This window comes from Battus philenor, unplaced genomic scaffold, assembly GCF_028537555.1.
Source record: "Battus philenor isolate CCGP_79_NKW_IND1 unplaced genomic scaffold, ilBatPhil1.0.hap1 SCAF_3, whole genome shotgun sequence".
NCBI lineage: Eukaryota > Metazoa > Arthropoda > Insecta > Lepidoptera > Papilionidae > Battus > Battus philenor.
The window spans coordinates 1,001,603-1,017,311 of NW_027181693.1; the positions used below are offsets into that span (position 1 = coordinate 1,001,603).

The 15,709-nt window shown below is 32.0% G+C and overlaps 1 protein-coding gene across 1 annotated transcript; it reads right to left on the reverse strand.

Annotated features, from left to right (window-relative positions):
* Positions 1 to 13,338: 13,338 nt before the first annotated feature.
* LOC137926508 (dnaJ protein homolog 1) lies at positions 13,339 to 15,533 on the reverse strand. Its single transcript, XM_068770122.1, has 3 exons — positions 15,440 to 15,533; positions 14,420 to 15,258; positions 13,339 to 14,281 (listed from the first exon to the last, which is right to left on the reverse strand). Exons 2-3 carry the CDS (start codon positions 15,242 to 15,244, stop codon positions 14,048 to 14,050), a joined length of 1,059 nt encoding a protein of 352 aa, XP_068626223.1. The 5' UTR covers positions 15,245 to 15,258; positions 15,440 to 15,533; the 3' UTR covers positions 13,339 to 14,047.
* Positions 15,534 to 15,709: the final 176 nt, after the last annotated feature.

Here is a 15,709-nt window from a genome sequence, read left to right on the forward strand (position 1 = left end):
GAAGTTATTTATTGTCGCGGACTCTTCATATAACTATATTTGTAAAGAGAAACTCAACAGGGCTCAACCCGGCTCTCAGCAGAACTGCCTTCCGAGCCGGCGATAGCTTCCTGTAGGGACAACAATACCGACATTTTATGTTGATTGACGATTTTAAAGTGCATGTAATGGCCTATTCGAATGTTGTCAATGCTCAGTCAGGAAGCTAATAATTGTTGCGAACTCTTCATATAACTATATTTGTAAAGAGCAACTGTTGAGTTCCTCACCGGCTCTTAGCAGAACTGCCTTCCAAACCGGCGGTAGCTTTCTGTAGGAACAACAATGCCGACATTTTATGTTAATTGACGATTTGAAAGAGCATGTAATGGTCTAATCGAATAAAGAATATTTTGATTTGATTCCATAAATAACATTAAAACAACAAAAAAAAAAGTGTTGTGTTCCCACCATTGGTTTAAAATTGGATTGAGCATTCGAATATCAAAAAGCTTTTAAAATCGTGGGCTCGAATATGTCGGATTTATTTATTTATTTACAACAATTAAAAAAAATTTAAAAAAAATTACTTGAGATAGATACAAGTGTGACTCAGAAAAATTTTAGCATTGTTATTTGGCTTTCCGTAGGTGGTTGTCGGCCTTGCTCACCGAACGAGTCCTGTTAAGCAAACATGGCGTAAATTTTGCCGTAAAAATGATTCTAATGTAAACTCTATTGCAGCGACATAAGGTTCAAGCGCATTTAACAAACGGTAAAATTAACTTTGCGCGTTGTATATGGAGTCTGACGTCATTTATTGGCGTATCCTGAACCTTGAATTGAGTACTCTTAGGTCTCTCGTGACGTAATGCTCTAACTGAACGCTAATGAGATGTCACTGTAAATTATGTCATAAAATTAAATCTTATTACTAATGCAATAGGGTCTAATTTTATATAAGAAGTAGTGGCAGATATTATATTTGTATTTTGAATAAGTATATTGGCGCGAAAACTGCATTTTTAAATGAAATGTTTATACAGTTTATTTCATTCTTTATTTTTGACACATTTTTAAATCGGGGAACGTCCTTTCGTTTTTTATTTATTAGTTGACTATAATAATCGTGATTTCGAAATTAAAAAAAATAATATTTTTAACTTTGGCGCTTTTTCGAGTTCGAACAAATTGATAATATGTGTGAGTTATGTAATTTCTGTACGTAAATGAAACCTAATGAGAGAAATGTCATGCCCTCAGGTTGATTATAAAAAAAAATTAAAATTAAAAAAAAAAATAGCAATTTTTTTAAAATATATAAGGTTTTAAATAATTGGAATAATTGTGGCAATACTCAATTTAAATAGATTATAAATTTATTTTGATTTATAGATACTAACAAAATTAGATAAGCCATGTTCCCTGTCTAGTTCATTCACTTCTAAAATAAAATTTAATATAGAAACTTAAATTAAAATTAATCCCTAATCATACTAAAGAATTTTCTTTAAAATGAACTTTGCTGGTTTGCATTGCACTAGACAATCTGGGTAAGTTCGTCTAACTTAAAAAAATTGTAAAGGGTGGTATTGGTCGAAAACGTTTATGAATAAATTATTTTGTAATGCAAAAGGCTGTATCATTTAAATATCATTTAAGGGTTTTTTAAAAAAAGTTATAAATATTAAGATAAGAAAAAAAAGTCATGTAACATAAAGTTGGCTTGAAACTTGTAATACTTTTCTTTAAAACTACATCTTTTCATAACACACTCTCGTGTCATCGCCATCATCCGTACCGTCATCATCGTCACCATATGAGCCAATACTGTAAGGCTTAAGCATTTTACGATCTCGTGTATGTGTAATATCACTAAAACATCATGTAATAAATTTAAAAAGTTTAAATAATGAAATTCGTTATAAAATCCTATTAAAATGTAAAAGAGATGTAGCGTTCACACTTCCTATTGCTGGCCAATATAGTCACAATACATTTATGTATAAAAACTTGTAAATTGTAAATACTCTTTCTACATATATGAATACATCATTTCGATCACTCTTGGCTGTTTTTTTCCTTACAGGGGTGGTAAATTACCTCCGAGCGTCCAACACGTCTAATTGATTGAAGAAAGATCCACAGGCCGACTCGCTAATCGCGTAAAGTGATGGCCCTGATGTGATATAAGATGTTTTAAGTGATAAACTGCTTACAAATGAATTACTTTAATAGTTAGGTCCAACTACTAATATAAAACAGATAAATTTGTTGTAGAATCTTTTCATAATATGACGAGCTCCAAACCATCATAGCTATATGTTAAAGGCAATTGCCGTTGTTCTCATAAAGTACAAAATCACTGTAAATGAAAAAGGTGGAAAATAATATTAATACCTCAAGTTGTTGCTTTGCTGCAAAAAATTACAGACAATTATTTACTAAATTAAGGTACTTACAATTATTTATGTCCAAAAATAATATCTGAAAAAAAAACGTGTAAAACAATCATATATTATCTGTAGCCGTTGGGACAAATCCCCTAGTGACGTTTAACGGGCATTCCGAATGTCTTTATTCTTTTGGCGACGTGCCAAGTTGCAAATGCAAAACTTTTTATATTTAGCTAAGGCACATAAATCGACTGCGAAAAATTCGCTCAAAAATGTTGCATACAGGGGTGGGATATGAACACCTATCCATTTTATCCCGATGTATATTTATTTCTATGATTTTTTAACAAATACCCGATTTCTTCAAATAACTTAGTGATAAATAAAACAACTGTCAGACCTTTGCTCGTTGTCTTTTCCTTCAAACTAACTCAATAATAGCCATCTGCATCCTGTTACCATAGTAAACCATAGCTGTATTAAATTTGTATAAAATTACATCGAGATGAAAATTTTTTAAAAAAAAGTTAAATATTAGCATTAAAAATAAAAAAAAATCACGATATACTTTTGTCTAATTGATCTTAAAAACTACTAGAATTCGTGTAAAACACACAATGAAAATTCAATTTAGTTAGCAATACTCAAACGTGTTTTAAAATGTAATTAAATGAACTAGAAGCGAAAGATAAACGTATTGCGTACTTTAAATATGATGGTCCAAATAATTACCTGAGAATTAAAGATTCTTATCAATAAAATAGTTATTAGATGTTCAAAGAATGGTTATAAATTACAAAACTTATCTCACTGTAATTAAATGCTAAAACTGTATTTACATGACGGTAAAATGTCAGTCTACTTCCGCCGTTTGGACGGTGCGGACGCGTTCTCTTGCCACATGTATTCTAGGGTCAATTTAACTTAAAAATTGTTAATAACCGTCAAACATTTTAAAACCATGGACCATAATATGAAAACAAGGAGTTAAAATTTTACGTTAGGTTACATATATAATAATGTATTATGTATGTAACCCAGAAACTGACACCGAAGCAGAAATGTCTAACGTTACAATAAGATGTAAAAATTGTTGCAAGTGCTTGCTCTGTTTAAGCTCGCCTCTAGATTTTTTGGAGTGCCTTTCACTATAATTTAACTATACTATAATATAATTAAGCCAGTAGTTTACATACTATTGGCTTAATTTGCCATCGACATGGTGTAAATGTAGCAGTAAGCACTATTTATACACATCCACCAGTAACCGGCACTAAATTGTAAATGCCTTAGTCAGCGTTATTAAAAAAAAGTTGCGATACTGTACAGTATCCGGCGATTAATATTGCACATCGACCTTTGGACAGAGACAATCGGCTAATTTTGGCTTCGTAGAGCGTTATCTCTGTCGCACGAAATACAAACAGTCCGGTATCTATTAGGATGTGAAACAAGTATCATTTGCTTCTTTTGATAATTATTTTTATCATTATACCATCATACCTATTGTTAAAATGAGACGTAATAGAAATTAAAATAGGTGTTTATTATGTACAGTTGTAATTTTCCTATCTAATTAAATACGTAAACTTAATGCAAACATGTTTTTTTATTTCATTTTACCGCAACCTAAAGCCACGACTTACAAAAAAATTAATGTATTTTATACATAGAATAAAAATGTAAAAAAGTAATAAAAATTTAATACGAATTTTTAGAAATAAAAAAAATAATTAAAGATATTTCCGTACACATTACCGTACCGTAAACAATATATGTATCAATTCAAACACATTATCACAGAAAGCGAGTTTATTAATAAAATTTTAAGTGACCTTGTAGATACACTGCATTATCAAAACGCCACACGTTTTATGACGTTAACTGTTCTAAACAATAACATAACGCATTCCAGAAACTTCGCTAGACACGTGAGATGCGGTTGTATGTAATAACACGATACGAGGTGTTCAAACTATCTTTAAAGGAATTTCCCGATCAAGTATGTGCTTATATTATTAAAGTGACACAAGTGAAGTAAAATTATGTCTAATTATTGACAATTATTGTCTTAAAGGACAATTTCAATGACGAATAACTAATCATTAACGTTCCTTAAGAACGAATAATCCAGTTTGGAGTTTATGTCATATATCTTACATATTTTTATGAGTAAAATTAGAAAAAGTAAAGTTCATACATTTACAATCAAAATGTAACAATCTATTTATAAATTGTATAAAGAAAAATATCATATTATCTTGTAATACTTGTTAATGATAGATTAAAATCTAACATCTATTATAATATTTGCTTCGCGAAGATAGCATCATTTACGTTTTAGAAACCTACTGCATTGTTCTTTTTATAGCCCGAACTAATCAAAAAGTACTAATGTGGTCAACCGGACCAGACGACATCTTGTAACATTCCAAATCGACCGGTTTATACATAAAACTATATTACATTAGTTGACAGTAGATTCCATAATTGTTTTGTTTCCTGTTTATTTTTTTTGGGTCGTGAACAATGTCAACATTTAATAAAATAAATTTCAATGTATATGACACGATTAAATGAAAAAAAATTGTATAATCTTACATGATAAATAACAGTATATATGTTTTGAAATATATGTGCCACTAAATATTTCAATTTATTAATTTATAAAATGAAACATCCAAGAATATGAATTGTGTAGTGCATAGTGTATATTGAAATGAGTCGGGTTATAACAGCTCCTAGGTGAAGAAACACGTGGCTAGGGTCACGTGCAACAGACACGTGAGCGCGAAAAACATGCGCACATACAGTTACAACATCGTTGGCAGTGTTGACATCATTACTAATTTCTCCATATTTATGGGTATTTCATTATGTACAATTTTTAACGAGAACTTAGTTTTTCTACAAATTTTAATGATATTTGGCTCCAACATACCGCTGCCACATATCAAATAATGAATTTATTGCAAACCAAATTTTTATTCTATTCAATAATATGAATATAGAAAGATAAATAAAGTAATGGTGGCTACCAATACTTTAACGGAACTATGTTAAAAATAGAGTCAATACAGAGCCAATCCAATCAATTGCAGTATTAAAATCGTAATTAAATCTATCATTTTTCCAAAATGTGGTCAAAAATTTTAATAAAAGAACAGAAGTTGGTGTTCACGACATACCTAAAGTAAGATACCATGTTATTTTTAATTACTACGACCTCCATTTTTAATCGTAATAATAGGTTTAATGGTTTTCTAATATTTTTTTTATCTTTTCTTTTCAAAAACAAGTAGAGTAATAGTTTATTTAATAATTCAATAAAAATTAGTCAGTCGTTATATAAAGAAGATATTACCCACTTGTAAATGTTTTCATCTTTTGTATTAAATATATATGCTAAAAACTTTCAATATTATTTTTCAAAATTACCAAACCTTGTCCTATTGATACAATAAAAAGTTGAATGATTTCCATTTAACCCTTTGTTACATTTTTAATGTAAAAACAAAGTATTTTTCGAAAATTTCATTATTGTTCCCTGTATATAATATCTATACATTTTGTTGTTGGTAAGTCAAATATCTATGTAAGAAAAGGTGACGCTATATTGTTTTAGTCACGGTACAAAAAATTTGTTCTAGTCAACAAATAATAATTAATACTTGCCCATAATTCTTATAGTAGAAATATTACAAGACCCACAATAAGAAAAATAACCTTGTCTATCTCAATAAAAATCTTTATTCCAGTCCCTACACAAGTAAAACCTACCCCAAAACATTTGGTCAGCGCGGGTAAGTAGACTTGTACTCTTCAATTTAAATAAAGAAAGTTTTCGCTACCCAAAAGGTGTTGCACAGAGTTACAGAGAATAGAATATGCTGGAAAAGTAAAAAACACTGACAAAAATGTTTCAAAAAATATTATTGTAAATGTTATTGTTACATAAAAAATACCTGAACTAATTAATGTTAAAACTATAGTCTCTAGGCATTTTAATATTATTTGTAATTTCGTAATTGAATTAATCAGATGGCAACACTATAAATTAACGTTCCGGTACGGTTGTACCCATTATCTTAACCGGTGCCTCGGGGACGGTGCAGCGCTCTCGAACGCGCCCGAACGCACTCTACCGGTTTCAGCGATTCGAGAAAGTTCTCGTACGTTCCACCCCGGGTTAATAGCTTCGCTGCTTGTATTTATTGTTCAAAGCATTATAGTTTTTATTCCCTTATACTAAGGTTCTGTTATTTGTTCAATCAGTGCCTTTTGTTAGTCCTTTAACAATGCTTTATTCGTAACGAAAGAGGTTATATTATTATTCTTTTTTTTATAAATACTTTAGTGCTTTTTAAACGTTTTTATTTAGGACAAAAGCATTAAATTTTGTAAGGCGACTAAAAATGTATTTATAGTCTTGATTTTTACAATTTTTACAATAAATTCCGTTATAGCAGCTTAATGCGGCAAAATATTTCTTAAAAATACTAATTTTATATATGTTAATGCCGCGAGAGTTGCAATTATAAGCAGCTATATGCTATTTTTGTAAAAGCTATAATGAAATAAAATTTTAGTGCTATTAATATTTTTTATCTATGAAAGAGAAATTAAAACATTGACTGTTATCAACACGTGTATTAAAATATATTGAATGTCTATTAAAACATTACAGATTTTTACAAGAAGTTATATACATATTGTAAATAATAGAAGCAAAATTAAATTTTGATTTTACAATGGGATCACAGATGTACAAAAAACTTTTATTATTAGATTAAATTATTTAATCAAAGTATGTTCGTTGCTGAGGGTTACACTGTAAATGACTTAACAGATCACTCTTCAGGTCACATCCTGGAAATGATATGTTTTTCTCCAGGCAATTTTTTTTTATTAAATATAATCTTATGTTATTTAAAAAAAAATAGTTCCTCTAGTTTTTTTTTGTTTTAAATTGCTCGGGTCTGAACATGTGGCAAACACAATTTGTATGTCGAATACAGATTTTTTTTAAATATGGAATAACTGACATTGGTCGAATGGGGACTATACCTTGTTTTTTAAAAAGACCTGTAGCATTCTAACACAAAGGAGGAATAGAGACCAAAGCTTTTGTGGATCCATAGTTGTTGGATTTTTTATTTTTTAAGGATTGTCTCTAAAATTAACAATATTATATTCAAATACAAAATGGTAAATAATAGTGTAGTAATTGCTGTTTAATAATAATAAGGCAACCATAACATTGGGGCTGAAAGGTTTTCGAGTGGCTGCCACGACTCGGTATACGCGGTGTAGGTAGGTGGACTAGACATAGCAAAGTACATTCTGGTCTTCGTGCGATCTTCGAGGGAGACCGATGTCTTGCAGCGAGCGTCTCTATGCTGAAATGGTAGTGATCCATACCATTGGTCAAATGTTGACTTTAGCAATCTACTTATATAGTTATCTTAATAAAATAAATTATTATATAACCAACTAGAGTTAAACAGAAAAAATATTTTATTTATTTAGAATTCTTGAACGAAAAAAGAATAAGAAGAATAGTAGGCTATTCCTAGTTACTCATTACATCACCTATCTATATAAGTTCTGTTAAAATCAGTCTAGACATTTCAGAGATAAGACAGAATAAACAGACAGACAGATAAAAAAATTAGTGTAATTTTTATATATGTATTTTAATATCACAAAAAGACACTTCAATTTCATTTATTTGTATAGATTAAAGATATTATTGATTAATATTTTTTTGAAAGAGCTTGTTTGAATAAAGATGGTTTACCATGATTAAACAGTATGCTCTAGAAAGCTGTTGTAAAAATAAATAATAAAAGGTATTCTTTTTAATTTCATTAATATTTTTTATTTATTTCATTGCTTCTATAATTATTAAATCAGACCGTTATTTGAAAACGAGTGATCTTGAGCCGGGTATGAACTGCAAATACAACACTTTCTTTTTATGTAAATACTACAGTAATTTAAATCACCTGTCTCTAGATGTCAACCGTGAAACGTCAATCGAAAACAAATATGGCGTGTGAGGATATAAATAAAAAAAATTGTGACAAGCGTTGATCGTAAAAAAGACAACAACACAATTAATGAAGGGAACACACTGAATTTCTATATTTTTTTCTTTTGCTGAAAAATAAATTTTATTACAGCATCCGCCGATAAATATTGCACATCGAACTTTGGAAAGAGACAATCGGCTAATTTAAGCTTCGTAGAGCACTATCTCTGTCCCACACTACATATGTGACGTTTTGTCAGCCGTATTTCGTACGACAGAGAAAACGATTTTTAATATCGCCGGATACTGTAGTGACGTTTTGTCAGGTGTTAATATGAAATGATAAATAATAATAATAAAGCCTTATATTTCTAGACAGAAGGTAAATATTACATAGTACAAAAAATAGTAGTAACTTAAAAAATGAAATAAAAAAGGTTAAAGAATAATAAAATTAAAAAGTGAATACAATCTGCTGTAGGATTTTTATTCTTCTGCTAGATCTCCTCTACAGGTGGAGGCATGTTCCAAGGATGCCCAAATTTCTCTAGATTTGTCTTTTTGGAACCAATCTGCACCGGCGACTTTAATTACGTCGTCTTCCTCTCTTTCTTTTGCCAAGTGGGCCTGTCCACGCTGTAACTTTTTTTAGTCCATCTCTGATCCTGTATACTGCTACCTCACCGGCCTATTTCCATTTAAGAGTCAAAGTTTGTACTAGCCCGTCTTTGGTGTTTGTGGTTTCTCTAATTTTTGACATGTTTATAGACGCCATTACTTGAAATCGATTCTACAGATATCGTCCGTGGTCATTACGTAACTTTTTACATTTGACAGTTCGCTATGAACTTCGCGCGTTTGACAGTTCACTCGATGTCAATTTTTTTTTAACAGCTGCTAAGTTAAGTATAGATAGAACCAAAGAAATATAACTATCCACTTCAAATTTATTCAATAACTAAAGTGTTGTATATATGCTACTTTTGAAAAAAAGAATCGGACTGGCTAAAAACTTTTTTTCACAAAATCTATCAGGGCAGCTGGTATTTGATCAAAACGTTTTGCTATGAAATTTTAAAAATGGACATTGTGAATTTATTTAGCTTTCATTTTACATTAGTTATAGATGTAAAAATATAAAGAGGTAAATGCTTATTTGTCAGCGAAAAAGTTTAAAGCTTTCAAAGCAATTTCCAATCATTCTGTATAAAGTGATGGTTATTTTATTATATTGGAAGGCGATAGGCCAATAACATCTGCCAGTACAAAGTCTGCAGGGACAGATAATAAACAATAAGTAATTTTAATATATTCTAATTTTGATAACTATCTTGCTGTATTATAAATTTAAATATTATTTCTTTAAACTTTGAACTTAAATTAACGTTTGGTAATATCGTTATATAAACAGTAGTTATGTTATCAGGCAAGTCAATGGGTCGCCAAGCCCTATTCGTCCTTATGTATCGGCCGTCGCTAGAAAGTCCAGCGCCATAATGAAAAGGTCACAACATTACTACCGGTAATGCGGAAACGGAACACTATGCGAGCAGAAGGTCAAAATGTCAATAAATCCTGCAATGTGTTTGCACGATAACACGTCAAAGCGTTTACAAGAATATTTTTATCAATATGGCGCAGCAAGTTACATGAAAAACCATCGGTTTTCCCATAATCGGAAATGCAAAGAACTGGTATCCGTCCAACTATGGACAAATGAGTATAAACGTAATAAATTACGAGTTATATTTGTAGTAAATCCTTTAAAAAAATGTATGAGATTTAACACCTATTTACCATTAATTATGTTTCCAATAAACGGTTTGATTCATTCATTTTTCAATCACCAACAAAACTATATACATTAAAACTCATATTGTATCTTTTAATTCGTATAACGCCTTACAATTGAAATGAAAAAATAAAAATGATAAAATTAACAAAAAATAATTTAATTTGACACTAATATAATCTGTGCATATTCTACAAATAGGCGGGTAAAGGTCAACGACCTCACACGCCCAATCCAAAATTAGGTTATTTGAAACGGTCACAGAATTAACGGATGATAGTGTTAAAAATGCCAAGTGGACTTTGTTAATAATAAAAGAATTTTATGGAATGCCTTGTCATTAAATCCGCCATTACACAAATTTTTAAAGGGTAAATAACTAAATAAAGGAAAAAACGTAATTTCTGACAAAATCTTATTTTTTTTCTTATTGTACTATTATATAGTCACTAATTATTTCTAAAACTATTGATTTTTTGGTAAATTTTACCATATATAAATTGACAGGAAATGAGCTATACATTTACCCTTTTAAACCTATTTCCAATCATTTTGTATACTAATTGTATTAGCGATCATATAAAAATAATTTAAAGTTGCGAAATACATCAATTGTTTTTAAGAAAATGATAAAACAGTCGTCAGACATTTAGTCATATTTACGTATTCCCCGAAGACACGTAAAATACATTTTATCTCAACTATATTACATAATAACATATAAAATATAATGTACTTACCGTATGTGGATAACGACATATACAAAATAATATAAAGATGTGTGTGTGTCTAGATATAATATCGAATGACAGACACATCACCCAAGTGACATTTGACCGACGGACAACAAAATTAATAGGCCATTTTTTTTTTAAATATTTATATATGTCAAGTTAGGTTATTTTTTACTAAAACAATTAAATTGAACAAACTCTTACAAAAAGTAAATAATTATTTATATGTAATTAAATTTAAAAGAATATGATATCCACAGCGAAAACATTGTTTCGGTGTCTGTCAAAAAGATATTAAAACGTTTCCAGTTTTTTTTTAATTTCTGATCACAGCATATTTTTTTAGCAGCCATAAATCATTATATAATTATACTCTGTGTCATATGGCATTATTTTTATATGAAAATAATAAAATCTGAAGATGCTTTCTGATATAACGCTCAAACACGTCGTAAAGAATTTCCGTTTTTTATTTATAAAATCACTGAAACATATGTTAAAAATCATATCTATAATTTAGCATTTATTCAGAGCTCTTTTTTGTTTTATTTATTTATTAAGAATATGACCATGACCGTGTACACGTACAACAAGTAAACAAATTTAATTTTGTTCTTTATAAAACTAATATTAACTTATGTCCTGCTGTTGGCTTGTCTGTTAAAATTAAAAAAAAATTAAACGGTAAAACAGTCATTATATATATCTAAAAATACTAATAGCCGTTACTGTTTTAACAGCAACGATATTTAATATGGTATTTTATTTATTTATGATTGGTAACAAAATTAACAATATTATACACATACAAAATAAAAGTAAAAATATAGAACACGTGTGCTAAGTTAAGAAAAAATGAAAATAAAAATCAGAGTTCTAATAAATTTATTTACTCACCCTTCGTGTGTTGCAAAATGGCGCCTGTCAGTGGCGGGAACGATTTTTTTAAATTGTAAATAAAATATTATTGTTTATAATCCTGTGGTCTGTAGTACATACAGAGCAAGCTATTTTAAACTGTATTTTTAAGACTATTCGATATAATATAGCCTTTCTTATTTCGGGCAGATATGACAGGCAGTCGTAGACTAAAAATTTAGTAGGTAATTATTACTCTTTAATTAGTTACGTTATTGATTATTTGTTTTTAATTATTCAAATATAATGCTTAATACACGCAAATATTTTTCACAAAGAAGATACGTTTTATAGAAAACGGTGTAAAAATACGTGTTGTATGGTAAACTTTAAAACATCGTGTAAGATGAAAAATATGAAAATGTTTGCTACAAAAACGTGTAAAAGTAATGAATATTACTAGACATTTGTACAATTCATTTTTAATGACAAAAGAATTATCACCAGGGTTTGAACAACATTGTTGAAGTCTTGTTCATCTTTTTCTTGTTCTAGTAGTTTGTTATTGACGGATGTTTGGTTTCTAAGATTGCTTCTATAATTCTAGATATCCAGATAGTTAGAACTAAGCATTAGTTTGATTTTTTTTGCACATTCCATGTAAATTCATAAAAATGCATTATTGTACAAGTCCGTGTGACAAGGAGATAGCCGTGGATCTATATTTCCACCGCGACGCGGGGGCGGGCGCCTAGTATATTTATACACGTGACGTACGTACTGCGCGCGCCGTGGTAGGCTCCGCAACCAGCGGGTAGCGGCGCTGAAGCGTTTTACACAACGAAAATATTTATTTCGTCGAATCAATTATGGCATCATAATGCCTTTACACGTGTTTTCTCCTGCGTGTGTAAGAATAGTTTAAATTTTTTATATTGATTTAAAAAATCTTAATGTACAAAGCAATGTAAAAGAAACATTATCTTGAAGTTTGAATTTTTTTAAACGCCATAGGTTATACGAATACACTAAAGACCCAAAGTCTACCCTTAATAATACTAATGGACATTACCATTTCTTCGCGATCTTAAAGGTTATTGCTATTTATGGATATATAAGATACTGGGTCAATTAAAAAATATCAGTTATATTCTATTTATAGAAATAACTTTTAAATTGATCTTTTTCAAGTAAAGCGAATATAGGATATACTATAGTATATATAATAAAATCGCTACCGCAGTGTAATTACGCGGAGCGAGCCGCCGGTTTAGTGGCCACGTATTTCCAGTAGCTCGCCAAGGTCCACGGCGGCTGGCGTGCCAACTCTCGCCATAGCCGCGTCTCTACAGCTGTTTATACATCCAACTGGGAGCCATCATTATATCTACCCTTGAAATTTAGTTTTCGTAATCACTATGATATAATAATACATTAAAATAACTTCATTCTATTAATAAACCTTTGGCTATATTAACATTTTGTAACAAAGAAATGTAAGGCTGCAGGGAGTGGAATAAAAAAATTTAAATAATCATGAATAGTTTATTAGTTATTTTAAACAGCAATTATAAGTAATAAGTTTTTTTTTAAAGTCTCAATTTTCACTAAATGTTATAATTTCCATTCAACAGTCTTTGAAACTTAATTTATATTACAAAATTCAATTTCAAAAACCAATTTAAAGCAATTGTCCGTTCAGTTTCTAGATCACATAATGCTATTGAAAACTTAAGTCAACTTTATTTACTGTTTCCTATAGCTTTACAAGTCCGGAAACCTAAAACTTACAATCACTGTCTGGTGATCATTGCATTATGTACATGAGTAAAAAATATTTACAAATCAAATTAAATAAACACTTAAATGGCGCAACCACGCAAGCTCCCCAGTCCTAAAACGCACAGAGGAGCACCCAAACAATGCAAACATACTGCGCCCAGGGCTTCAGCAATGGGCCTTTGTCAAAACTTCTACATTCCTTCTAGCAAGCCTAACCAGGGGTAAGTACTTCTCCCACCCAAACTCCAGATTTATCATAATGAGAAGTTTCACAGGTGCTTCTCAGCCCCGATTCTTATTACTTAAGGCAAAAGAGATGGTCCTACTAAAAACCTAGGGATAATAGCCCATCACAGCATTTGAGCATATAAACCGCGAGGTTCTTCCAAAAATGCAGCCGTGGAGTGACCAGGATCTGCTTCATACACTTAAATATTTCCTAATGAGTTATCCAACAGTCTTCAACTCTGTGTTAGTTAGGTAAAGTGTCCATGAGTATTTCTTTCACACCTGAGCTCAGCCGGTCCGGGAACTTGATGTCAAATGCCACCAGCAAGTCACCTTTCCTTGTCGGTTCCTTGGGGAAGGGTAGGCCATAGCCCGGAAACCGTTTAACTGTGTGTGGTTTCACTACTTCACCTTGAAGGTTGACAGTCAGTTTCTCACCAGACATTGTTGGTACTTCAATGATGGTCCCGCAAAGTGCCTGCAAACAAAGAAACACGACTTTTAGTTAACTGAAAAAATCATCAACATAAATCATGGTATTCAAACAATGTCAGTAACAGCACAAAGGGTATTGAAAATTTATTGAATTTACTTTATAAAGTTAAGAGATGCTTACCTGTTGAAGTGATATTTTGGCAGTGTATCTGATGTCGCTGCCTTCCCTCTTGAAGAGCGGGTTCGGTTTATCTCTGATGATGAATACTATGTCGGCGGGAATCTTATTCCTGCCCTGGTCACCTTCCTTCTGGAACGTAATCTTCGTACCCGCCTTCCAGCCGGGCTTCACGTGGATGGTGAGCACCTTGTCCTCTTTCTTAGAGGTGCCGTCGGGCTGAATGACGCGCCGCGAGATCTTCATCTTCTTGACGCAGCCACGCGCGATGTCCTCCAGCGACACGTAGAGGTCGTGCTCGATAGGTGGATCTTGTGTTTTCTCCTTCCTGTTGGACGGACCGTGGAAATTGAAACTGTGGCTACGGAATGCGCCGCCGGGCGCGCCCGTGCGCTGCTGTCCCATGCCCATATTGGCGAATGGGTCCATGTCCACCTCCATGTCGCGGTCAAAGAACATTGTCGTGCCGCCGCCTCCGCCGTTCAAATCGAAGAACGCCTGGAACGGGCTCGCCGATCCGAAGAACTGCGCGAAAGTGGCACGAGGATCTCCGTGGAACGTGTACGAGAACGACTGCCCAACGCCAGGACCCTGGCCTCCCATGCCGCCCTTCAGGCCCTCCTCTCCGTGAGCATCGTATATCTCCCTTTTCTTCTTATCTGATAACACTTCGTATGCCTCTGCCACCTCCTTGAACCTCTCCTCGGCGCCCGGCGCCTTGTTCTTGTCAGGATGGTATTTCAGCGCTAACTTTCGATACGCCTTCTTTATTTCGTCGTCCGTGGCGCCTTTCGACAGGCCTAATATACTGTAATAATTCTTGCCCATTCTGTTGAAACGACCTGCAACAAAGAAATCACTCCTGTTAGCCTCCGCACGGCTGACACCTTTTTAGGAGACGGAAAGCGATTATCCGCGCTATACTATTTTGCTCTTAAATCTTTCACTATTTAATGAATTTCACAGGATTTTATAAAAATATGTAATGGAAAACTATTAAAATATAAATAACAAAGTACTTACAGTTGCTCTTTCAATGAAAATCCACAAATAACTAGAAAAATTTAAAAATTTCACGCACAACACAACTCACAAGTTCACACTGTACACTTCACAAATGAATGAAACGAAGCGCTGCCGTCGCACCAAAATATATACATTAAAACGTCTAGAACATTCTAGGGCCTTCACTTGCCGTGCGAGAGAGACGAAGAACCAAGCGTCTTACACGCATGACCGCGTGTTAGACAAAGATACATATAAATTTGTCTGTTCAACGCTTTGAAAAATAAT

Bases quoted from the DNA above. Each gene is read 5' to 3' on its own strand.
- LOC137926508 (XM_068770122.1), bottom strand. From the start codon at position 15,244: ATGGGCAAGAATTATTACAGTATATTAGGCCTGTCGAAAGGCGCCACG. The intron at 14,282-14,419 runs GTAAGCATCTCT...CTTTGTTTGCAG, and splicing joins CCAAAATATCACTTCAACAG to GCACTTTGCGGGACCATCAT.